Consider the following 25,908-nt stretch of genomic DNA (forward strand, 5'->3'; position numbering starts at 1 on the left):
CTTAAACGCCCAATGCATTCTCAATGGCAATAGCACAAACTTTGGCATGCTACTAGTCCTACATAATTACACCTAGAAACCCCATTCAAACGTATTTAGGTTCATCTTACGGTGGACATGTTTGCCTGAAAAGGAATCTTTGAAATGTTTCATAGTTTTAGAAATATAGTGCTTTCAAATTTGAGAAATTTATAATGGGGCTCAATGGCAGATAGTGGCACGTCAAAAAATCACTTTCACCTAGAAACTCCATTCACACTTTTTATAATTCAGCTTACTGTGGAGACACATGCTGGAACCTTTTACTTTGAAATGTTTTGTAGTTTCTGAGTAATTTAACTTAAACGCCCAATGCATTCTCAATGGCAATAGCACATTTTTAGGCCTTTTACTGGAGGTCCCAGCCCCTAAAATAATGGACCCATACATACTCCCCAGCCAGGGCCCTGAGGTCAGCTGACCAGCGGCTCCTGAACGTGCCAAATTCTAATTACAGGTCCAGAGGCGACCGTGCTTTTTCAGTGGCCGGCCCCAAACTCTGGAACTGTTTGCCCCTATACATTAAGTCTGCCCGCTCCTTAGAGGCTTTTAAATCTTTGCCTAAAACACATCTTTTCTCCCTGGCATTCAATGTTGTTTGACCTAGTTACCCTGTCTAAATACTTGTGTTGCTTCAATGTTGTTTTACTATATTGTTTGTGTTGATTGTATGCTTGTTATATGTTCATGTACAGCACTTTGGTTGACCTTCTGGTCTTTGTAAATGTGCTCTATAAATAAAGTTTGATTTGATTTGATTTAAAATGACCCCAGGAGGAAGTGTTGGCCTTTACTGAATTGCTTCAGTTTGAGTTCATTTGAGCACCTAAATTCAGATTTGGGCACCGTAGCATGTGGTTTTTAAGTGGTGGGCCTCTGATCATCCTAGGGGCTAGAACATGGGTGCCCACACATTTATGACGTGATATCTACTTTCAAAATGACCAGCTCAACAAGATCTACCCACTGAAAAAATAAGTGTACCATTGCTGAAAATAGTTTAAATATATAATGTACCTGGGGTGGCTTTGGAATAGGGAGAAATTATGACAGGCAGTTTGCTGTCAAAATATGTCCTCCCCGTATTTAACTTAAACGCCCAATGCATTCTCAATGGCAATAGCACAAACTTTGGCATGCTACTAGTCCTACATACTTACACCTAGAAACCCCATTCAAACCTATTTAGGTTCATCTTACGGTGGACATGTTTGCCTGAAAATAAATCTTTGAAATGTTTCATAGTTTTAGAAATATAGTGCTTTAAATTTGAGAAATGTATAATGGCAGATAGTGGCACATCAAAAAATCACTTTCACCTAGAAACTCCATTCACACTTTTTATAATTCAGCTTACTGTGGAGACACATGCTGGAACTTTTTACTTTGAAATGTTTTGTAGTTTCTGAGTAATTTAACTTAAACGCCCAAACCATTCTCAATGGCAATAGCACAAACTTTGGCATGCTACTAGTCCTACATACTTACACCTAGAAACCCCATTCAAACCTATTTAGGTTCATCTTACGGTGGACATGTTTGCCTGAAAAGGAATCTTTGAAATGTTTCATAGTTTTAGAAATATAGTGCTTTTAAATTTGAAAAATGTACAATGGCAGATATTGGCAAGTAAAGATTTGAGTGGGGTTTGCACCCACAGCCTCCAGATCATGTAACAGTGTGCTAAGTCAGGGGTTCTCAACGTTTTTGGCCGGGGACCCCCGAAAATGCTTTGGCAACGTCTCGGGACCCCCGCCCCGCCCCCTCCTGACCTCCAATATAAATTGACTGCTACAATAACCTTAATAATAGAGACAATAAACCATAAATAAATACTGAAACCAGATATAATCATTAGGGAAGGTGTATGCATGTACTATTATGTAAACTCTTAATTTCCATTTTCCAGCCATTCAGTTGCAAAAAATATATATATTTGGGGACCCCCCAAAATAATTTGGCGACCCCCCGAGGGGTCACGACCCACGTGTTGAGAACCCCTGTGCTAAGTCACTGAGCTACTTGCTACCATGCCACAACACAGTTTGCCTTTCCCTTTGAGTAACAACACTTATACAAAAATAAAATACAAAAAATAAAATAACAGGAGATTTGTCTATTGTTTCTAGTACTTTTGTTTATCTCTAGACGTTTGAGTGCTTATGAAGCACAATGGAAACAAGTCTCTGGCTCTTCTGTCATTATCTATTCGGCCTTTTAAGAACAGCATGCACAGTGGCTCACTGGGTACAGATCCTGCCTGGGAATCAGGAGGCTGCAGGTTCAAGTCCTGGCTCTGACATAGTGTCCCAAAATCATGAAAATATGACATACTATATTGCCATCCCAAACAATGGACTATAGTATGTTGTTTTTTCATGATTTTCATCTTTTTTTCAAATCCTCCAAAATCACGAAAAACGACATGCTATAGTATGCCGTCCGAAACCATTAACTATAGTATGTCGTTTTTTCATGATTTTCATCTCTTTTTCAAATCCTCAAAAATCACGACATGCTATAGTATGCCGTCCGAAAAAAATTATAACTTTGGCATGCTACTAGTCCTACATACTTACACCTAGAATCCCCATTCAAACCTATTTAGGTTCATCTTATGGTGGACATGTTTGCCTGAAAAGGAATCTTTGAAATGTTTCATAGTTTTAGAAATATAGTGCTTTAAATTTGAGAAATGTATAATGGCAGATAGTGGCACGTCAAAAAATCACTTTCACCTAGAAACTCCATTCACACTTTTTAAAATTCAGCTTATTGTGGAGACACATGCTGGAACTTTTTACTTTGAAATGTTTTGTAGTTTCTGAGTTATTTAACTTAAACGCCCAATGCATTCTCAATGGAAATAGCACAAACTTTGGCATGCTACTAGTCCTACATACTTACACCTAGAAACCCCATTCAAACCTATTTAGGTTCATCTTACGGTGGACATGTTTGCCTGAAAAGGAATCTTTGAAATGTTTCATAGTTTTAGAAATATAGTGCTTTCAAATTTGAGAAATTTATAATGGGGCTCAATGGCAGATAGTGGCACGTCAAAAAATCACTTTCACCTAGAAACTCCATTCACACTTTTTATAAATCAGCTTACTGTGGAGACACATGCTGGAACTTTTTACTTTGAAATGTTTTGTAGTTTCTGAGTTATTTAACTTAAACGCCCAATGCATTCTCAATGGCAATAGCACATTTTTAGGCCTTTTACTGGAGGTCCCAGCCCCTAAAATAATGGACCCATACTCCCCAGCCAGGGCCCTGAGGTCAGCTGACCAGCGGCTCCTGACCGTGCCAAATTCTAATTACAGGTCCAGAGGCGACCGTGCTTTTTCAGTGGCCGGCCCCAAACTCTGGAACTGTTTGCCCCTATACATTAAGTCTGCCCGCTCCTTAGAGGCTTTTAAATCTTTGCTTAAAACACATCTTTTCTCCCTGGCATTCAATGTTGTTTGACCTAGTTACCCTGTCTAAATACTTGTGTTGCTTCAATGTTGTTTTACTATATTGTTTGTGTTGATTGTATGCTTGTTATATGTTCATGTACAGCACTTTGGTTGACCTTCTGGTCTTTGTAAATGTGCTCTATAAATAAAGTTTGATTTGATTTGATTTAAAATGACCCCAGGAGGAAGTGTTGGCCTTTACTGAATTGCTTCAGTTTGAGTTCATTTGAGCACCTAAATTCAGATTTGGGCACCGTAGCACGTGTTTTTTAAGTGGTGGGCCTCTGATCATCCTAGGGGCTAGATTAGATAGAGCCACTACCGTATTTTGTTTAGATTTATTTTATGTTACAGGCTTGCATGCCATATTTGCCAAACTGTGGCATTCTTTATACAAATAAGATACACCAGCACCAACTTCTTGGGAAATAAAGAACCCCAATATATGTCTGTGTCCTGTGCCCTATTTGCCAGGTTACATATACATATATAGGTGTATATAAATACACATATAATAAAGAATATAGGTATATATAGAATATATTAATATTTCTATATAGAGACAAGAGGAGATGGAAACAGAGGGGTTTCTCAGGCTACATGTAGAGCTCATATGCCCACAGAGGATGGCCATGACCAGAGTGTGTCCCGCAGGGGCCCTGGTATGAGGACCCCACCTCCTGTATGAATGGTCTCATCCTTCCAGCTGAGGCTGGGGGGGGGGGGGGGCATGGGGGCCTGTTTTTAGAGGCAAAAGGCCAGTCATTTCCACTTCAGCCTAACAGACTAAAATGTTCCAGGTTAGAGCTGGGTGAGCTAAGCTCAGGCTATGGCTCCTCCTCTTTTCTGCCCTGCCGGGTATGGACACATACATGACAAAAATAAAATTACGCTCATATCCTAGTACAATATATTGTCTTCAGGGTGTATATTGAGTTCATATTTTACATAATATGCCGCATATCAACAAACTCAGGATATGCATAAGAAATGTCCGTATTCTAGAAGAATCCTAAAACCGGAAATTAGGGATTCTTGCTATTTTCGCCCTCAGGTCATTTTCGGAACAGATACATGACAAAAATAAAATTACGCTCATATCCTAGTACAATATATTGTCTTCAGGGTGTATATTGAGTTCATATTTTACATAATATGCCGCATATCAACAAAACTGTCCGTATTCTATAATCCTAAAACCGGAATTTAGGGATTCTTGCTCTTTTCGCCCAGTGCTAGTCCTACATACTTACACCTAGAAACCCCATTCAAACCTATTTAGGTTCATCTTACGGTGGACATGTTTGCCTGAAAAGGAATCTTTGAAATGTTTCATAGTTTTAGAAATATAGTGCTTTTAAATTTGAGAAATTCAGAATGGGGGTCAATGGCAGATTTTGGCAAGTAAAGATTTGAGTGGGGTTTGAACACACAACCTTCAGATCATGCAGCCAGTGTGCCACTGCTAAGTCACTGATCTACTTGCTACCTGCCACAATGCAGTCTGCTGTTCCCTTTGAGTACAACATTGATACAAAAATAAAATACAACAAATAAAATAACAGGGGATTTGTCTATTGTTTCTTTTGCTGTTGTTTATCTCTATACGTTCAAATCCTCAAAAATCACGAAAAACGACATGCTATAGTATGCCGTCCGAAAAAAATTATAACTTTGGCATGCTACTAGTCCTACATACTTACACCTAGAATCCCCATTCAAACCTATTTAGGTTCATCTTATGGTGGACATGTTTGCCTGAAAAGGAATCTTTGAAATGTTTCATAGTTTTAGAAATATAGTGCTTTAAATTTGAGAAATTTATAATGGCAGATAGTGGCACGTCAAAAAAATCACTTTCACCTAGAAACTCCATTCACACTTTTTATAATTCAGCTTACTGTGGAGACACATGCTGGAACTTTTTACTTTGAAATGTTTTGTAGTTTCTGAGTTATTTAACTTAAACGCCCAATGCATTCTCAATGGCAATAGCACAAACTTTGGCATGCTACTAGTCCTACATACGTACACCTAGAAACCCCATTCCAACCTATTTAGGTTCATCTTACGGTGGACATTGTTTTTATCATCAAAAACCATGAAAAACGACATACTATTACCGGTATGTATAGTAGAACACCTGCTGCTTCAGGGGGATGAAGAGGGCCCACAGAAGAGCTACAAACCAGTCATCATTTCTTTTTATATTTTTATAGTCGGAAACCATAAAAAAGTACATACAGTACTATATGTTGTTTTTCATGGTTTTCATCTTTTTTTATCGTCAAACACCATGAAAAAGTACATACTATAGTATGTCGACAAAAACTAATGGGTGAAAAACTAATCATTAATCATGAAAAACTATTATGAAAACGATAAAAAAATGAAAATCATGAAAAATGATGAACAATCAGTTCATGGTTTGACGATTCAAAAATATTTCATTATTTTCATCACTGAAAACCATGAAAAACGACATACTATAGTATATAGTTTTTCATGGTTTTCTTTATAGTTTTTTTGTTGAAAACCATGAAGTTTTTCATGATTTTAACGACATACTTTACTATGCCAGAAATAAAAGGTGGGGGGGTGTGTTTTCTGGAAACTTCAGGACAACAGCACTTGGCACAGACAATAATTGTGACCCCTAGTGATTTAGACAAGTACAAAAGCAACTCGAGAAATCATGCAGATTGTAAAATATTGATTTAATCAAAAACTGCTAAAAGGCAACATTGTTGGCAAATGGAGTAAATCACTGCTTCACAGCTGATATTAAAGAACAAACAAAAAACTTTGATTGATAACCAACATTTAATACAGCATATAGTTAAATTAACACTGTAAAAGTCCCATTCATATTTACGATAATAAGAATATGACACTGTACAAATAACATTCCATTCCAGACGTTGTCTCTCAGTTCATTCAATATTTTCCACTAACATTACACCCATTAATAAAAAAGGGTGTGTGAACCTTTCCATTATAAAGGGCTTCTTAATATTTACATTTTGATGAAATTCCATGTGTGAACCATTTAATTCTTTATGGAAATTAAGGTACTTCCAGTTCTTTTGTAAAATGAAGTTGTAAACATTTTATATCAGAGTACAAAAACCCAAAATGTACAGCAACAAGCCATCATAGATACTCAACATTCTGTGTGAGTACTGCACTGGCTACCTTCTCCGCATTGTATATTTCATAGTCCTTAAAATCTCCAAGAGCAGTCTTTATGCTTTCTGATAGCTAAAAGATTAACAAAGTTTAAAGCCACTTGAACCCTGACCCTCTATACTTTGACTTCACCCATGGGTCTGTACTTGGTCCCCACTTTTCCCCTCTATACCGCATCTCTTCACCCAAAAACAAATAGGAGATTTACAGTACAAGCTCAATACATGAATGTAGGGTTCATGTGGTAAATTGAACTTCCAACCCTTTTCTTGAGAATAATACTGCAGAAAACAGTGCAGCCATAAAATATGTGATTTCTATGATGGCTGCATCTATACAGTTGGACAAGAACAGTTGGTTACAGTAAAAGTCAAGTCTGTGCATCATGTTCTAGCGAGTCTAGCTCCTTGGAACATAAAAATAATAATAATAATAATAATGTGAATAAAAACATGTGATTAAACATAAATACTTTCAAATTAATCTCAGTCTAATTTACAGACCTACTAAAGCGCACCAAGTGACTTGAAACTAGCAATCCAGTCAAACAGTCATTTAGTCAACATGTCCATCAGTTTGACAGGCTGGTTGGTCAGTCAGTGTCACATTGAGTTCTTGCACTCTTTCTGACCCCTCTTGGTCATTCAAAGAGAATCCACATAGTGCTACAGATGTTGAAATGTGCCATTATTTCAGACAGAGAGGGCTGAATTAATGCTTGCTTGGCATATAGAGCATCTTGTCAGTTAAGAAATGTTTTGGCCCATCATCATTAAAATCAACAAAAATAATTGAACAGAAACAGACTTGAATTGCAAAATGTACTTGGGTCGCCTTTCCCCCACGTCCGTCTACTCTACACCAAAACTCTTCGCCAACAACCGATCTACAGTGGTGAAACTTGTAAGCTTATAGATATATGCTATTTTTGGCAAATGTTCCCCCAGGAATTGTGATGCTGGGGTTCAAGTGGTTAAGGAAGCATGAGGCCCAACTTGGCACCACACATAACAGGTAGAGTAATAATTATTATTACTACATTTACACAGGCACTTGATGTTTCATCCCTTGTGGTACACTGATCTGGTCTTCACAGAATTGTATAAAACGGAGGAGAACCTGTGTGGAGTTTGATCTTTCCCTGTTGAGACAATATTTAGGTTTAAAGGAAAGCCATTGCACGATGCAAATCTATGACAGAAAAAAAGGTAAACATTTTGACAGTGTTGTCGTTCTACAGGACTTGACATGGCAACATGAAGAGCACACGTACTAGAACTGTCACAGCAAGAAAACCATCAGGATGAATGAGCGTTGTTTGAACCAAGTTATGAAGGAGAAAACAGAGTGCTACTGTAAGGTAGTCTTAGTTTCATTGCACATAATCATATACAGACACATGTTGTCTGCCCAGTGCCCACTTCTTTAACTGAACAGAGCGACCAAGCTTTCACTTCTACTTTGAGATGAAGCCTGCATACAGACGATGCAATGCCAATGCGATGAGATTGCTTTTACTTTATGGTTACCAAGTATCTTCACAAGAAAGAAAGAAAGATCAAGAAAATCTACATTTAGTCCTCCATTTCCAATACGATGAGATTGCCATCATAAAGAGTTATTACTTTTCTCTCATTCTGTGTAAAGGTATATGTTGAGATCGTCTCGGTTATACTGGAGAAAATGTGGTCATAGTGAAACGATGCGTTCATGAATGAATAGTACTGGACTATTGCACTCAACTATCACCAAAAACCACACCAATAACAAAGCCTCCAGGTGGCATCAGTAAAAAAAAAAAGTACATACTGTGTAGGTCACTACAGTAGAGGGACATAATGCCCTCTACTGTATGTATGTATTTATGTATGTATTATAAAAGACATCTTCTAATAGAATTGTTATGAAACCAGTTTGCAGTTTCATTGTAAAAGTTTCACAAATACTGTGCAGGAGAGGGCCACTATCAGTTCCACGCTCACTCCAGAGGGCCACATTGCATATATTGTCGTAGCAAAAATAGCAGATCTACAAGCTCAAAACGTGTCACAATGCGACACGTTTTGAGCTTGTAGATCTGCTATTTTTACTATATTTGAATTAAAATCCTGATTATAATCTTTTTGTGCCATTTTTTAATTGGAATCCTGAAAAGTAACATGTTTATTTAACTGTATGAACTTAAATGCAAATACATTGGACATAAAAAAAAGACAATACATTTCTATGCTAATACTAGTCATTCTGCAGCTACTATTAGACTGAAGTATTTTAAGCGGGTCATGTTTGATATTGTAACAGCTGAAATCAATAATATATTCATATTCGAATATTAACCTGCGGGCCACATTAAGTGAAGGTGATGCCCCCGGGCCGCCAGTTGCGGCCCGGGGGTCACAATTTATATCTGTGGAACTGAGTCAAACTAAATGTGATGCCTCAACTCCTATGTGTGTTTGTCAGGGTCCCCAATTCAAATGTGATTATTTTGTCCTGAAAAGGTTTAGAACGACTGTTCTAAGCCCAACTACTAGGAGATGTTCCAAAGCCGACCACAGAACAGTCACAATCAGTGTCTACGGGCGTAATGCTACATTCTGCTGATTGTCTTAAGACATATTGTAAGTGTGCAGAGTTTTGATCCGAGTTTCAATCAGCACTATTTGCTGTAAGGGTTCAGAATGATGAAGCATTGTGGAGGCGGGAGGGCTTTGATTTGATTTAGATCTGGAACACGTATTACGTTTTTAAACCTTTCAAAATGTAATGAAAGGATGTATTACAGCATAGTAAATTATGGCAGCCACCTTGATTCCCAAAACAGGCGTGTGACTTGTGTACATGTGTGCCGCCTCATGAACTGCAATGTGCTGCCTCAAACAATAAATGTAGTTAATTTACTCCTTTTACCATTTACTTTTGTTGTGCGAGTGTGTGCGTTTCTTTTACGAGCGTCCTATATATTGACCCAAGAAGAAGACACAGAGAATTGAGTTAAATATGAATACAAGGCCAGGACCAAAGACATGTATTATTATTATCTTGTGCAGAACAACTATAGCTCATGTCCCCAACCCAGCACGTTCTACCTGCACACAGGATGTGTCTCTTCCACTGTGTGAACAGGATGGTGGTGTTTGAATGGATGCTTGGCACCATAGACACAGAAAGGTAGACGCCTCCTTCAGCTCTGGGGCGTTTGTACTCAAGTGAGGGTTGGTGCTTCACTAGTCTCGCGGAGCCAGACTACTATGCCAGAGGCAACAGTCTGGCAACGCAAGACCAGTGCTTCACAGAAGCTTCCGCGTGCGTCACAGAGCGGACGTTCGCGCCTGACAAGTCCCGGAAAAGACGCTCTGTGATTGGCCAGTAGCCACTTGAGATAGATTTCATGGATACCGGTGGCTTCATAGACTTCATATTCATTGTTTAAATAAATTACCTTTGCTATTAATATGTTGGATTCATGTTAATGTGTGTGCTGTCACACATTTAACCACTTTAAAACCCTCAGTAAACTTGACCATGGGCCTCTTTACTTCACCGGCTCTTTGTCCCCTCTACACCAAATCTCTTCACCGAAAATAAGTGATCTACAAGTGTCACACGTTTAAGTAAATGGTCACGGCCCCCTATTACCTACTACTAATAATACAATATAAGTAGGGGATAAAGTATAGTTTTAGACTGCAACGGAGGGCAGTCTAAAAAAAAAAAAAAGAAACACGAGAATTGCCGCGCTGAGCGTTGCAAAGTTCGCTCAGCCGACTCAGCCCCGTTGGAGTTGCAAGCCAAAAAGCACGGAATAGTAAATCATGTTCTGGCGAGAGCATTTGCCCCGACTGCCATTCAAAGTGGCTGCTGGCCAATCAGAGCACGTCCTTGCTCAAGTGCACCGGCAAAACACATGGCGTCCTTACTCAAACGCAAAGGCGGTTCCGCACTCGCATCACAGACACGTTGTGAGCTTGTAGATATGCTATTTTCGGCAAATGTTCCACCCAGAACAGGGATATATGCTAGGGTTCAAGTGGTTAATGTAAAAGACCCGCTGTTGAACACCCATGGTCTACTGGGTTAGTCCAATGAGGACTCCATCCATGTGCACGTGATGCACTCCTTACCAACAAACACTTGAGATGGGCAGGTCTTCATCGGAGTATGAGCTCACTTTAGCTTCAGCCATTGGGGGGAGGGGTGGAACTTAAAGAGACGAGTCCTTTTTAATTGGCGTAACAAAACCGGAGCCCTGCAGGGTTTTTTTTTTTTTTACAAGCCGTTCTTCTCACGTGGGATTGGAAGAGCAGCGTTGGAGGAGAAGGGCGTGGCAGGTGTCACAGACTCGGACCGGTTTGGGCGAGGCGGGCAGAGGGAGCTCGTTGTCGGAGCAGCCGTTGCAGAAGATCTCACCGCAGTTCCTACAGTGGTGCTGAGAGGGACAGACACACATTGGTCAGTTCCTACAGTGTTTCACTGAGAGGGACAGACACACATTGGTCAGTTCCTACAGTGGTGCTGAGAGGGACAGACACACATTGGTCAGTTCCTACAGTGGTGCTGAGAGGGACAGACACACATTGGTCAGTTCCTACAGTGGTGCTGAGAGGGACAGACACACATTGGTCAGTTCCTACAGTGGTGCTGAGAGGGACAGGCATACATTGGTCAGTTCCTACAGTGGTGCTGAGAGGGACAGACACACATTGGTCAGTTCCTACAGTGGTGCTGAGAGGGACAGACACACATTGGTCAGTTCCTACAGTGGTGCTGAGAGGGACAGACACACATTGGCCAGTTCCTACAGTGGTGCTGAGAGGGACAGACACACATTGGTCAGTTCCTACAGTGGTGCTGAGAGGGACAGACACACATTGGTCAGTTCCTACAGTGGTGCTGAGAGGGACAGACACACATTGGTCAGTTCCTACAGTGGTGCTGAGAGGGACAGACACACATTGGTCAGTTCCTACAGTGGTGCTGAGAGGGACAGACATACATTGGTCAGTTCCTACAGTGGTGCTGGAGAGGGACATTGGTCAGTTCCTACAGTGGTGCTGAGAGGGACAGACACACATTGGTCAGTTCCTACAGTGGTGCTGAGAGGGACAGACACACATTGGTCAGTTCCTACAGTGGTGCTGAGAGGGACAGACATACATTGGTCAGTTCCTACAGTGGTGCTGGAGAGGGACATTGGTCAGTTCCTACAGTGGTGCTGAGAGGGACAGACACACATTGGTCAGTTCCTACAGTGGTGCTGAGAGGGACATTGGTCAGCATCCAGTGCACATGCTCATGTGTTGTTATGTTTAAATTAAATGATTAATTAATAGGTCCTATTAAATGGGATACGTTGTTCATAACGATAATTCCTTCCCTCCTCCAGCATGGCCTAGTATGACATACACAGTGTTATAGTACAATAATACATCAGGAGCGTAGCCTGAAACAAAGGTAGGCTATCTAATCCCCCCGCCCCCCTCCCAACTATTATCTTTATTAAAAAATGACTAGTAATGTTTTTAATCATCATTTCAACAGACCTTTCGCCTGGAGATGGAGAATTCCTTTTCACAAAGCTTACACTGACTGGCTTCCTTGTCCTTCAGCCAAACCTGTCCCCCCTGAAAGAATAACGTAGTCCTTTAACAAACATTGTGTTACATACATCCATTCCACGGGGGTCCGCGGAATAATTTACAGATTCTTATTTTTCATTACAATTATGTTTATCTAATTGAAAAGTGTGCCGTCAGGTTTTGAATAAAATGACACATTCATTGGCACATGATTCATATTGTAGTAGTGGTTTCTGTTTATGACTATGAAATGTGTCAATGGGTTTATTGTCTCCTGAAGCCATTTTCAATGTCTAATATGTGTCACTGATACATCAAGGCTGGTCTATTGCTTTACCTGAAGAGCTTTGTTGGCTTCTTTGATGTCTTCAATCTTCATTTTGGATCTAATGGAGATGGGAGTAAAATAATTATGATTAAATACAAAACCGTACACTTCAAACAAACACACTTGAGGGGGGGGGGGGGGGGGGGTCTGAGTCAAGGGCGAGTCTGAGGGGGGGCGAGTCTGAGTCAAGACCAAGTATGGTGGGGGGCAAGTCTGAATCAAGACCAAGTATGGTGGGGGGCAAGTCTGAATCAAGACCAAGTCTGAGGGGGGGCGAGTCTGAGTCAAGACCAAGTATGGCGGGGGGCAAGTCTGAATCAAGACCAAGTATGGTGGGGGGCAAGTCTGAATCAAGACCAAGTCTGAGGGGGGGCGAGTCTGAGTCAAGACCAAGTATGGTGGGGGGCAAGTCTGAATCAAGACCAAGTCTGAGGGGGGGGAGGGGGGGGGGGGGCGAGTCTGAGGGGGGGCGAGTCTGAGTCAAGACCAAGTATGGCGGGGGGCAAGTCTGAATCAAGACCAAGTCTGAGGGGAGGCGAGTCTGAGTCAAGACCAAGTGTGGAAGGGGGTCAAGTCGAGACCGACTTGGGCGAGAGCGTGTCAAGACCGAGACCAGATTTTTTGATAATTTATATACGGTGTGTGTATATATACATATATATATCTAGTAAGCTTTCATAGCTATACTCTGTTGTGTGAATGTATATTTACTCGCTGAGTTTGGAGCCTAGCTCCTCCAGAGCTTTTTCCTGGTCTTCACAGATGCTCTTCAGCTGAATGTTCTCATCATGGAGACGATGGAACTCCTGGACAACAACAACAACAACACACTAACTGTAATTATACATGGATATACCTATAGACACACACACACACACACACACACACACACACACACACACACAGACAGACAGACAGACAGACAGACAGACAGACAGACAGACCATTTTGATACCAATACTTTTGTACTTTTACTCAAGTAAAAGTACAAAGAAAGTATTTCTAGATTGCAGTATTGATACTCAAGTACAAATACTTATACTCAAGTATAAAATGTGAGTTTCCACCACTGATATTTAGTTATTTCTCAAAGTATGCTTGTGTGTACACTGACTCTCTCCTCACATTCTAAAGTCAATTGATCTGCAGCGCCTCTGAGATACTCGTTTCAAGCCCTGCTCTCTCCTCACCTTCTTCAGTCCGTTGATCTGCAGTGCCTCTGCGCCGAGCTGTGCCACGGCGTCTCTCTCTCTCTCCAGGTCACTCTGGAGTGTCTGCCGCCATTCCTTCTCGATCTTCAGGTCTGTCTCCAGCTGTTGGCTATACAGGCGAAACGATGGCAGAAACACGCAGAATCAGGCACGGATGGACATCGCAGACAAGTAACGACAAAAAAAACGGAGAAGAAAAGTACACCTCGTTGCTGTCGGGCCAGACATCTCGTATAGCTTTTCACGTTCGTTTCATAAATTAGGGCCCTACTTCGTCATACTACAGTGTCACACTAAAGTAGCAAAAAAAAGCTGTTTTTTTTTTTTTCATTTCCTTCAAACGTAACTGTTTTGAAGATAAAGAAAAAGTCTTCACACTCATAGCTACGAATACGATGCGGAAAATATATAAAAGAACCGTCGTGTCGACCGAGAACTTTAATCCATGCGTTCGTACTGTAGGAGACGGTGTTCCCACCGCTCAAAAAGAGGAAACCAATGTTTCCTTCTTCCCTGAAGAAATCCTTACGAGGTCAAAGCGGTGGTTTCCACTGTTTAAATATACATGTTTGCATCGTGGCTATGAGTGTGCGCCACCTTTTTCTGCATCTTCTATATTTATTTGCCAAGGCCAGCAGCACATCACCAACACTGGCGCACGCCCTTCTCTCGTTTGTCTAACGTAACTGTTTTGGACATACAAGGTTTCCACCTGACAGCGACGATATCAGAATTCATGAGAATGACGGGAATCCGGGGAAGAAATCATTTTTATCATCCAGAAAGTGTGTGTGCGTGCGCGTTAGGGCATTCACTTCTAGTCATTTTTACTAGTTGACTAGTTGCCTAGTTTACTAGTAGACTAGTCGACTAGTTGTTTAACTAACTACCTATTATGTAAAAAATTAAATAAATTAAAAAAATAAACCTTTTTTTTTTGGAAATAAATATTTGTACATTGAAAAACTGTGTACATGGTGACTATAACTATAATATACCTGATCTTGAGGCCTACAAAATCGGGGAAAAAAAACACTTTTTTTCCTTATCAACTAGTCAACTAGTACCAACAAGGTCAACTAGTGGATTTACTAGTCGACTAATAAACTAGTCGACTAGTTGCTTAATGCCCGAGTGCGCGCGTGCGTGTGTGTGTGTGTGTGTCTATAACTATGTCTACATGGTTTTGTCTGCGAGTTCTCATTACTTACAGTTGTCTCTCTCTTTGTGTGATCTGCCTCTGCAGGCTGTCGGCCTTGTTGGCAAAGTCCATTTTGAAGCGTCTGGCTCCCTCCTCGGCCGTGCTGCGGTGCTTCTCCGCCTCCTGTAATCTGCACCATTATAACCAGGGACAAACTCAGGACCATGGAGAGAAAACATGGGTGGGGAGAAGGATGGAGGGAGAGGCGGGGAAAAAAATGAATGGAGGGAGAGAGGGTGGGTGGGTTGGGGGTAGACGGAAGGTGTGGGGAGGGCAGATAGGCATGGAAGGAGTGAAGAGGGGATAGGAGAGGATGAGGAGGTCAGTGTTGAAGACGAGAGGGGGGAAGGGAGAAGTGGAAGGAAGGAAGGATGCGGTTGTCATATGCACCGTTCCAAACAGACTACTGTATGCGAGGGAGATGCAGCGTGGAGCAGTTGGTTCTCAAAGGGTTAATATATCATCAAAATCAGTGTTAACACTTAAACCCTATTATATGCTTTGTCTATTCAAAAATAGGCAATCAGAGCTTGTGGATTTCCTATTGATTTGTTATCTAGAACACTTTTGAAATGCTTTTAAAAATATATATACGTAGGCCTACAGTTAATTTATTATGGTAGTCCAAATTATTTTAAGATGGGGGGGGGGGGGGGGGGGGGGTTCTGTGCCCAAATATATACGAATTAGGGGTCCTTAACATGGCACTGGCAAGGAGGGAGGGCAGGAACAATTAAAAAAGTGAAAGAGAACAGTGAGGCAGACATGATGCAAGCAGAGGCAGGGTAAGAAAGAAAACAGGAATGGCAAATTGGCAATGCAGGAAGGAGAGACAATGTTGAGAGGGATGCAGCTCAATGAGGAGCAGCAAATAAATGGTGATGGAGTCACTAAACAAGCAACTGAAGCAATGAAGTTCCCAAACCAGAAGGAGAGAAGAGGAGCGGTCCAGGAACTGAATGGAGGGCAGAGGAGGGTTGGCCAGCCCAAACCAATAAAAGTGTCGACTTGAAGAGCACAGCCAACCTACGGTAGTAGACTCACATGAACAAAGCACTAGTCTGTTCAGTTATAATCCCACTACCAGAATCAGAAAAGGGTCAACGTGGTGTCTGGTTGCTAGAGCCGAGCTTACCAGCACTTACCACACTTCCACAGACTATTCATGAGTACTCTGCCAAGCTTCTAGGCGTATTATCCCACCCTCAATGTCTTTACATATTGTACAGTTAATATAAAACATTATTCAGGCACAGTTCAGCCACCTCTTTTGCCCATTAGGACGACTCTACGCAACATCATCAAACAACGACGCACACCTATGGCAACATCATTCTACAGGTCACAGTTACACCTTTTTTTTTCTCGTGGCGCGGCTAGAGTATACACACCACTTGTATACACAATACAAGTGGTGTCAAACTCATTCTACACACAAGTTAAAGATATAATGAAATGTAATCAACCTATGCTCAAATACTGACGTGTCATCTCTCACTGCACAGAGGGTCCCCAGTATTCTATACTCTGTTTAATACTATATTCTATATGCATTAAAGGACCACTTCACCACTTCTCAACCTATCTTCATATAATAGGTCCTCACTAATAATCATGATAAAATGTGGGCAGTTTAGAAACCGTCTTCCAGTGACATCATCATTAGGCAGATTATTTTTTAAACAAAAGTTTTACAAAAATGTTTAGATTCATTATCGTGAGAACGATGGCTTCCATTTTCGCATTGCAACTTTTCAGGACTAGAAAGCCTGCCGTTTTTATTAGCTTGTATTCCCCATCGATGATGTCACTGGAAGACGGTTTCTGAACTGCCCACAGCCCTCCTATGAGACAGACTTGCGCCATTTTTTCACGATTATTAGTGAGGACCTATTATATGAAGATAGGTTGAAAAGTGGTGAAGAGGTCCTTTAATAAACATTAATTGTGATACAATTCCCAACAGAGTGATATTGTATTGACCAGCAATGTACAGCAATGTACAGCAGATCACACATTTCACAGGGACCAGATTTTGATAAGCTTAAGATTCAGTTGCCAACCCGAAACCCTCACATACTTAACATGAGAGAAATAGCCTCAGCACACAGATTTATGAACTAAATTAACTTAAGTATTACGGTTTTTCGATGCCTACGTTATTCATCTTGAATGAAACGTATAATTGTCCACCTGACAGCATTACATCAACACAACAATGCCAAAGACTGATATACCACAAAGCAGCACTTTCAAAACATCTACCTTTATTGGTCATGGTGGTAAAAGACAGTAGTAGTGGTTTTTAAACAGTTGTCATTATTATTGTTCAAACCGACAGGTGTGGAGTTACAGGACTCTATTTTCGTCTATGCTAAACCCCTTATCTGTAAACACCTTTCCTTTCCTTTTTTACGATTTTGAAAAAACATTTTTTAATAGTTAAAATAGCCAATCTATAAGCTCACAACGCGCCGATTTAGATCGGCTAGTTGAACTATTCAAAAAAAGTTTTTCAAAATGGTAAAAAAAAAGAAAGAAGTTTAGGGATAAGGGGTTTAGCATGGGCGAAAATATGTACTTAAGACCATAGAGTTAGAATGAACAAACGGATTCACCAGTCAATAAGTTATGTCATTAAATAAATCTTTTGCTGCCACCTAGTGTTCAGAATGTTTGACCGCTTCACTGCTGCTCATTGACTCCAATGTTACGGAGCTTGTCGTCGTTCCGGGTTAAACAGGAAGGTGGAGGCTTGCGGTCTGTGTTTCTAAATCGCTGTGTGATCCGGTGTAGACCGGATGGTAATCAAAATAAATAAATAAATAAATAAATAAATAAATAAATAAATAAATAAATAAATAAATAAATAAATAATACGGTATTTTCGGCGTCACTTGTTTTGGTCCCCCTCTGTTTGTTTTTAGTCTCGCCAGTTGCTACGAGTTGGAATAAAATATGGATATACCAAACAAACTATTCATACGCCACATCAAGGCTTTTATTGGGTAGGCCATAAACTTACAATGCCCTTGATCATTTTGGGCACTTGTGAGTTATGACTACAACATGACGTACGTTACCATCCGCTCCAGACCGGCTCATGAACCCGAAAAGGAATGCTTCCTAGGCTAGTCATTAACTAATCGGTATCTGCAATTATTCACCAGATTTTTTTCACTTTCAACCTGGCGTCCCTATTTGGGCATATCATTAAAAAAAAGGCCAGAAATAAAAGCCAGAAAGCTTGTAGATATTATTTTGAAATGTTTTTTTAATAGGCTTGAGTGAATGAATAAAACATTATTTAAGTAGTGAAACTGAAACAACAGGGTATGGCTCATGATGATACACACAAGCTAGTATTCTATAGAGCAGTGGTTCTCAACCTGTGGGTCGGGACACACCAGGGGGGTCCCTACATGGCTTTGAGGGGGTCCCCAGATCAAAAAAATAAAAGAAAGAAATAAAAGGCAAAAACCATTATTGCATCAAAAGTAATCAACAAACTATACTATAAAACTGGTGAAACATTGGTAAAATTGTCAAATAATATAAGAGAGGGGAAAAAAGTGAAAATTGACGATCTACAAGCTCACAACGCCTGTGATAAAAAAAATGTAATACCTCAACTCTAACAATTCCAAGTGCTTGTCTGGGTGGGGGGGTCCCCAGTTTTGTTGGGGGGTCCCCAGTTCAAATATGACTATTTTGGGGGGTCGCGGCCTGAAAAGGTTGAGAACCACTGCTATAGTTTATCTGTGTCAGTCTACTCAGTGATTTGCATAGTATGCAGAATTTGACTAAACTTTGTAATCTCAACTTGTATTAATAGAAGTAAGTATGATGAATAAGGAGAGGACAGTGTCATCATAGCGATGAACCACTATATACCTTTGTTGTACGTCAAATAGCAATAATAGTAGATCTACAAGCTCACAACACATTGCCACTCAATGCCTTGTGAGCTTGTAGATCTGCTATTTTCACCAGATTTTCTTTTATTAACGTTCTTCCATTTTCACCAAATGTCCAGAATAGGGACGCCAGGGTTCATATGGTTAAGGAGTGGCACGTGTGTAGACAATACCGATTGCGCGAGTACACTCCCCACTGCCCCGTCTGTAGGATCTAACTACTGTGGCTGGTGACTCTCTGCTTAGTAACCAGAGGCATGGATAGAATTAGTTTGGGAAGTTCTGCTGGCATTGAATATCGGGTGCGTTCGGAAATTTGCACTGAGCGCACTGGTGTGGCGTGCCCTCTTGTCGTTCGTTTATTCAGTGCACTCTGTGCGTTGTCGTTCGGGTGTGCTGAGTTACGCACTGACCTACCCTACTCAGAAGTTGGGGTTGTTCAGTGTGAGTGCGTCACGTTGGTCTCTCCAGCGCTCCCTGGGGTCTAAAGCTAAGGCAAGCATTTAGTACATCACCATACAAGTGTTCATCATTTACCTTGGCCCATGTTTTAACACTTACTGAAGTGGTATTAGCTTGCGGCCTTGCGCAGGGCCGGAATTGGGGAGATTACTACTCAAGTACTTCCGTTTTCCCCGCTCGGAGGACGCTCGCAGACCTCCATTGTAAGAGAAGGCTATAAAGTTTGGTTCACGCTTTCTCGAGAAACGTCTAAATTTCAATCGCGATGCGATGAAAATTCAGAAATCAGATCCGAACCTCAGATGTCTAATCAGCACAACAGACAGCAACGTAGGTTTTGAGTAAAGAGCCATAGAAGATCCTAATTATAACAGTAGTCTATGCATGAGCGAGCACATTCCGTGCGTGCTGGGGAGAGAAAGGCGTTGCCTAGCAATCGGCTCATGGCAAAATTTAGAACAAGTCCAAAATCAATTAATTACCAGCTGCATTATTATTATCTACAGGGGTCCGCTATAACTGCCTCTGTGTCCGTTTCAACGCAGTAGTTTAGGTAGGAACCAAGATTCTCTAAGTGTAACTATTGTGTTCATATTTGCAGTGCGCACATACTGTACATCAGCCGACGAGAAAACCATCTGAACTACAGGACTAGTGGACTACTAAACTAGCGATCGATTATAGACTCAGCTTGCTATTGCATAGCAGCTGGTAAAAACGTATACTGTACTTTATATAGGCTTTTAGCAGACAATGTGTTAACTGGTTAAAACGACCAGTTTTAAGTGGCCGTTCGTCAATAAGCCACACTCTGTGTGCTCTGTGATGTGACCACCCAGCGCACAAAACAAACTGAGCACATTCCCGGTGCACATATCCGAACGCACCCATTGTGTTACTCAGCCACAGCAGTACAGCAGGATGTTGGTGCTAACATTGCGGACACTGACTTAAGGACTGGCTGAATAAGGACCAAACTATTCATAATATGCACTGTACATACCAAGTTATAAATGACTACATCCGAGTAAATCTGTGGGGAAGTCCAGTCTAGTCATTCTAACTCGACTTGGCAACAATAAAAAAAGACATACAATCTACTGCAAAGCTAATATTACATATCTGAGCCAAAAAACTGTACTGTACTGTGCATGTTAGTGGTACTGCATATGAAGAGACTACTGGCAATGAAAGGATAGTGTTGTAGCAGTGTGTGTATCTGTGCGTGTAATAAATAAACAAACAACCAAACATATGACTGGTTCCCATTTCCCCCAAATTAATTGTGAACTCAATTACAAATAAAAACTATCCAGACAGATCTTTGTCCAATACTTGTTGCCAAGGAGTGTCACAGGGCAACAGTGATAGGTTTCAAGTTTGGAGGTGCTTTGGCCAAGAATTAAAACATGTTGCAGTTGTGACCATGAATCCCAGAATGTTGCTGATAAATTATATTTACGATACATCCTGGTTTTACCTGGTTCTTAGACTACTAATATTGCATGAGAAGACAACAATTACGTTTGAAATGATGGTTTAGTCATTAAATAATAGGCAACTCTGTGTGTGTGTGTGCGCGCGGGTGTGTGACCATGCGTGTTAGAAAGAGATGTCCTTGACTAGCTTGTACTGGTGCTCCGTGTCTGCGCCAGCACACTTAACAAACGACATGGCTAGTGTTCTCGTCTGACTCAGTAAGTCTTGATCGCTGCGCGCGCAGTCACACACACACACACACACACACACACACACACACACACACACACACACACACACACACACACACACACACACACACACACACACACACACACACACACACACACACACACACACACACACACACACACACACACACACACACACACACACACACACACAAACACAAACACCAAATTAAAATGAGGGAGGTATGGAGAGGGTATAAATGGATGGTGATGCATGGATGGATGGATGATGCATGGATGGATGGATGATGCATGGATGGATGGATGATGCATGGATGGAGATGGCAAGAAAGAAGGGAAGGAAGGAAGAAAGGATGTCAATATATCAGTGTTCAAGAGACCCCGGCGGTTATACTTGACACTGGCAAAGACTTTGGACATCACAGTCACAGTGGTGTTAATTGACAGCATTAATTAACACACACTCCCATTGCTAACGAGGCCTTCGTTCGAAGCCTAATGGAACCACTTAAAAACCCTCTGTTCTTTCTTGGTAAAACAGACCCTAGTTACAACTGTACTTGGACCACTTTTTCTCCCTCCACGCCAAATGTATTGGCCAAAAATAGCCGCTCTACAAGCTACAAGCATGTAGTTCTGCTATTTTGCTTGGTGAATGTTCCCTCCAGAATATGGATGCTGGGGTTTCAAGTGGTTAACCGTGGGGTGAACAGACACATTCTGAGTGTATCAGCGATGTAAAGATGGGGGGAAAAGAGGAGGAAAGAGTCATATATGGTCATATGTATATTAACCCATTAAGACCTGAGCCCGATTCTACAAATGCCTTCTAAACCAGTAGTTCTCAAACTATTTTCAAAAATGTTCAAAAATAGCAGATGTACAAGCTGAGCGCCGTAGACGGAAGAATCTAACATGAAACGGATGCTTTCCCGGTTTTAATTTGGTAAGTACATCTAACCACAGACCTCTTAATGGTCAAAGTTAATCAAATAATTGAAAAGAAACAAATGCTGATTGTTAATTGCAGCTCCAATTAAGCCAAAAGAGGCAACCTCAAAAATCCAGTTGAAATGACAAGAGGAACCGGGGTCCGTGTGTCCGAGTGGCTTACAGCACATAAACCTCTACAGCAGCAAAAAAGCATTCACAACCAATCACAAACAGGATGGAACAGATTTAAACCAATGGGAAAGGGGGACAGGGAGGTGTGAAACATGTTGATTGGGTCATGGTAAAGCTGGAGGAGGAGGGGGCATCGCACAGCATCAACCAATCAGCACACAGCTAAGTAAAACTCTCTACAATGGTTGGTGCATTGTTACTTGTTACTACTATAATAACACAGGACGCTTGACATGCAGGATCATATTTGTAACTACCGGTGTCGGGATGGTGAGCCATGTAGATCATTTTTGTTCAACGTTCATATAATTGCCGTCAGACAGAAACCTTCATATTTCACCTTTTTATGTTTTTAAAAAAATATATAAATGAATGCCATACTATATATCTATATAATATCACACAAGAGTATCGTACAAAGTAGTGAAAAAAGCAGACCTATGAGTTCACAACACGTTGCGATGCTCCGTGTTGTTAGCTTGTAGATCGGCTATTTTCACAATTCTTGTGCGTTTTAAAACTAGTAAAAAAGGGAATGGTTTTGGACATACGTTTCCACCTGACAGCAATCATATACTTTAACACAGTTATGAAAGAATCCCATGATTACAATTGGACTTGCACTTATTGTGCTTCATGTATTATTGTCCAATATGCCATTTATAACTCACCAAACAAACACAGTGTACTGACACTTTTGACTCTATGGGCAGTATTATGCGTGTCTTAAGTACCAGGTCTTATTACTTAACTTAAGACCTGGAGGCGTGGTCAATGCTGTTTGGCCACTCAGAATAGCCAAATGGCATTGACCACGCCTCCATTTCTTAAGTTAAGTAATAAGACCTGGTACTTAAGACACATAATACTGCCCTTTATGTCATTTTGCTTCTAAAGAATTATGTTTCATAGGAAATATAATTATTTTCACATGTCTTCCTTCAGTCAGTCTCTCATCATCGATTCAAAAATCAATTGAACCGAGGCCTAGAGAACAAAGGATTGATATAATATATGGACATCTAGAAGCTTGGGGCCACAAACAAACTACCCTATAAACGACTGGACCCATGTAAGTAAACTTAACATTTGTGGTATCTTTGGTATGTTCTCCTAAGAAAATATGCCTGTATTTGCAGGGGTTTTTTTAACTGCAAGATGGCTTTATTAATGACCACTGTTGGGCCAATATCTTCCGTCCTGATGAAGGTCTGACGACCGAAATGTCAAATGAATAAAGAGCAACGTTTTTTTGTAAGTTTCCGAAAGTGTGCAGGTCCTTTCTTTGTTATTTAAGGATACCTTTATACCAATATCTTCCAGAATGTTTCCAGAAACTCTAAAACTTTACATTTTCAGATATCGGTAAACCTGGCATTATCAGGTTGACAAAGTGCCACTCCGATTGCAGTCTGGGAACCATCCGTCTCGAGACGTTACTCCGATTGTAGATTGAATGCAATGCTCTACGGGAGCACAAAACCCCTCGACGTTTTGCAAAAACAGCAGAGAAACCATGAGACTGAGGCAAGACATGGAAGACAATGATTGTCTTGTTTTCATCGTGGAGTGTGATTTGCAGGTGTTGCATCCTCTCACCTCTGTTCCAGAAGCTTCATGGTGGCAGTGATCTGGTTAGTCTTCTCCTCCAGGCGGCTGATCATATCATTCTTATGCTTCATCCCATCATCAGATGACTGAAACAACAAGGATTATGAAATGTATCTCTTTACAGAGTATGTGCATGAATGTGTAATGTGTATATAAAAAGCATTTCTATGTACCGGTACTGTATATACGGGTAAGGGTGTGTGTGTGTGTGTGTGACTGTTTACCTGCATTTTCTGGTACATCTCTACGTTGATGGCCTTGACCTCATCCAGTTGCTGTCTAAGTCCGATCAGAGTGTCCTGTTCAGGGGAAGAACGTGTTTTATGAGGTCATCGCCGGCATAAACAGACAGCGTTTACCTCGATAGAGGTGGGTCTCCTGTAACCAAATGGCCAGGAAGGGACAGAGAGGCCCCTTTTCCACCGGGATTGAACCGGTTCAGTTCTTTTTTTTCCCCGCCTAACATTGAACCAGTTCAGAGTGTTTCCACTGAAAATGAAATGGTTTCCCTGAAAGTTGGTTCAGAGCTGGAACCCAAAAAAAAATCCGCCTGTTCCGTGAAACCACCAAGGTTCCAAGACCAATAATCTAGAACGAAGCCAGTTCCAGAACCAAAGTTCTTCTGGTGGGAAAGGGGCCTGGGTGAGAGACAGAGGGAAAAGAGATCGAGAAAGTGGATAATGGATGAAAGTATATCCACCTGTTTTTCATGGATGTCCTTCTCAAGAAGTTTCATGGCCAGCTCCATTTCCTGTTTCATGGACACCTGGACCACCAGCTCGTTCTCTACGTCCTGTCAACACACGTTCCGTTATACCAGTAGCAGTCTGTGTGCCCTTTGAACCCCACCCGCTGCCAATGTTATCAACCGATAATCACCAGCAGGTTACTTATCAAGACGATCTTATTGATCTACTGCATGTACACTGGAGCCTACTGGCTGTGATTAGGAAACACGGAAGTGAAAATGACTTGCGTTACGTGCCTGGTTAAGACCGATATGAGGTTAGGGGATTTACGTGGCCGGTTAAGACCGATATGAGGTTAGGGGATTTACATGAGGTTATAGGGGACTTACGTGGCCGGTTAACTCACTCAGTGCCACAGGACGCCTAATGACGCCTCCCCTTTATGACTGAGGTTAGGGTTAGAGTTAGGTTTAGTCGGACAACGTGACCAACATTGGACGTCTCCGTGTTTCCTAATCGCAGCCAGTAGGCTCCAGTAGACATGCAGTAGGTCTTGATAGTAACCTGCTGGTGATTATCGGTTGATTTTCATTAGAATCCGCTACACTCCTGACCTTAAGCTAAAAATAGTTGATCTACAAACTCACAACGCGTCACACTGCAGTGCATTGTGAGCTTATAGATTGACAGTTTTAGGTGCGTGACACTGGCACGCAACCATGTTTAAATCAGGCATAACCCCAACCAAACCTTTAAATGCCTAATTCTAATGTTAACCCCAATATGAATCTTTTCCTATTTGTAAGCCTAATAACTCTTAACCATAAAACCATTTTTGTGTAAGTGAGGACCAGGAAAACACACACACACACACCTGTCTTAGCTGACATTCCTCCTGCAGTTGTCTTCGCGCCTCATTGTACATCTCATCCAATCCCTGACGGGACTGTCTGTAGGTATCTCTTTCCACTGTCACGTCTCCCTGGGTTACCTACAGACATTAGGACAGGATAGTTAGGCCACTTTTACACAGCAACGGTCTCCAGAGAAAACGGCAAAGTCTCGTTAACTAACTTTTTATTCAGCGTTTAACCCATTTTGACCTGGGAACGATTCTATAAATGTCTTCTAAATCCTGACAGTTTTCTGAAAAAGCTATGTTTCTATGTCAGTCGTTCTTCGATTTTTCAAAATAGCTAAAGCATAACATAATGCTAACACCAAAAGTGGTTCCCGCCCATAATGGGTTAAACGGAGACACAATAGTGATTTAACATTCTATAGTGTGCATGCCAGGTGGCTAGGTGGCAGTGATGGACTGCCAGATAGACCAGGTGCGTAGCAGAACCGCTCACGTTCTACTTCCTATCACAAGGCTGTTTGTTTACATCATGGTTTACAT

General features: G+C 41.2%; 1 protein-coding gene and 1 long non-coding RNA gene across 4 annotated transcripts in view; both read right to left on the reverse strand.

Annotated features, from left to right (window-relative positions):
• Positions 1-6,201: 6,201 nt before the first annotated feature.
• LOC306920750 lies at positions 6,202-8,710 on the reverse strand. Its single transcript, XR_013789678.1, has 2 exons — positions 6,793-8,710; positions 6,202-6,757 (listed from the first exon to the last, which is right to left on the reverse strand). It is a non-coding gene; the product is annotated as an uncharacterized lncRNA (long non-coding RNA).
• A 95-nt stretch (positions 8,711-8,805) lies between these two features.
• The window catches only part of rufy2 (RUN and FYVE domain containing 2), a 30,237-nt gene continuing 13,134 nt past the window's right edge, over positions 8,806-25,908 (reverse strand). For 2 of the 3 annotated variants that reach the window (XM_079497592.1, XM_079497590.1), the window contains exons 10-19: positions 25,381-25,497; positions 24,518-24,610; positions 24,042-24,116; positions 23,806-23,903; positions 15,022-15,141; positions 13,790-13,919; positions 13,311-13,405; positions 12,609-12,657; positions 12,236-12,316; positions 8,806-11,121 (exon numbers count right to left, since the gene is read on the reverse strand). In XM_079497592.1, the coding sequence (XP_079353718.1) occupies positions 10,978-11,121; positions 12,236-12,316; positions 12,609-12,657; positions 13,311-13,405; positions 13,790-13,919; positions 15,022-15,141; positions 23,806-23,903; positions 24,042-24,116; positions 24,518-24,610; positions 25,381-25,497 (1,002 nt within the window). In that variant the 3' untranslated portion in view covers positions 8,806-10,977. The remainder of the gene's footprint in view (positions 11,122-12,235; positions 12,317-12,608; positions 12,658-13,310; positions 13,406-13,789; positions 13,920-15,021; positions 15,142-23,805; positions 23,904-24,041; positions 24,117-24,517; positions 24,611-25,380; positions 25,498-25,908) is intronic. The other variant, XM_079497591.1, reaches the window with a different exon arrangement.

This window comes from Electrona antarctica (genome assembly GCF_951216825.1).
Source record: "Electrona antarctica genome assembly, chromosome: 3".
NCBI classification, from domain to species: Eukaryota; Metazoa; Chordata; class Actinopteri; order Myctophiformes; family Myctophidae; genus Electrona; species Electrona antarctica.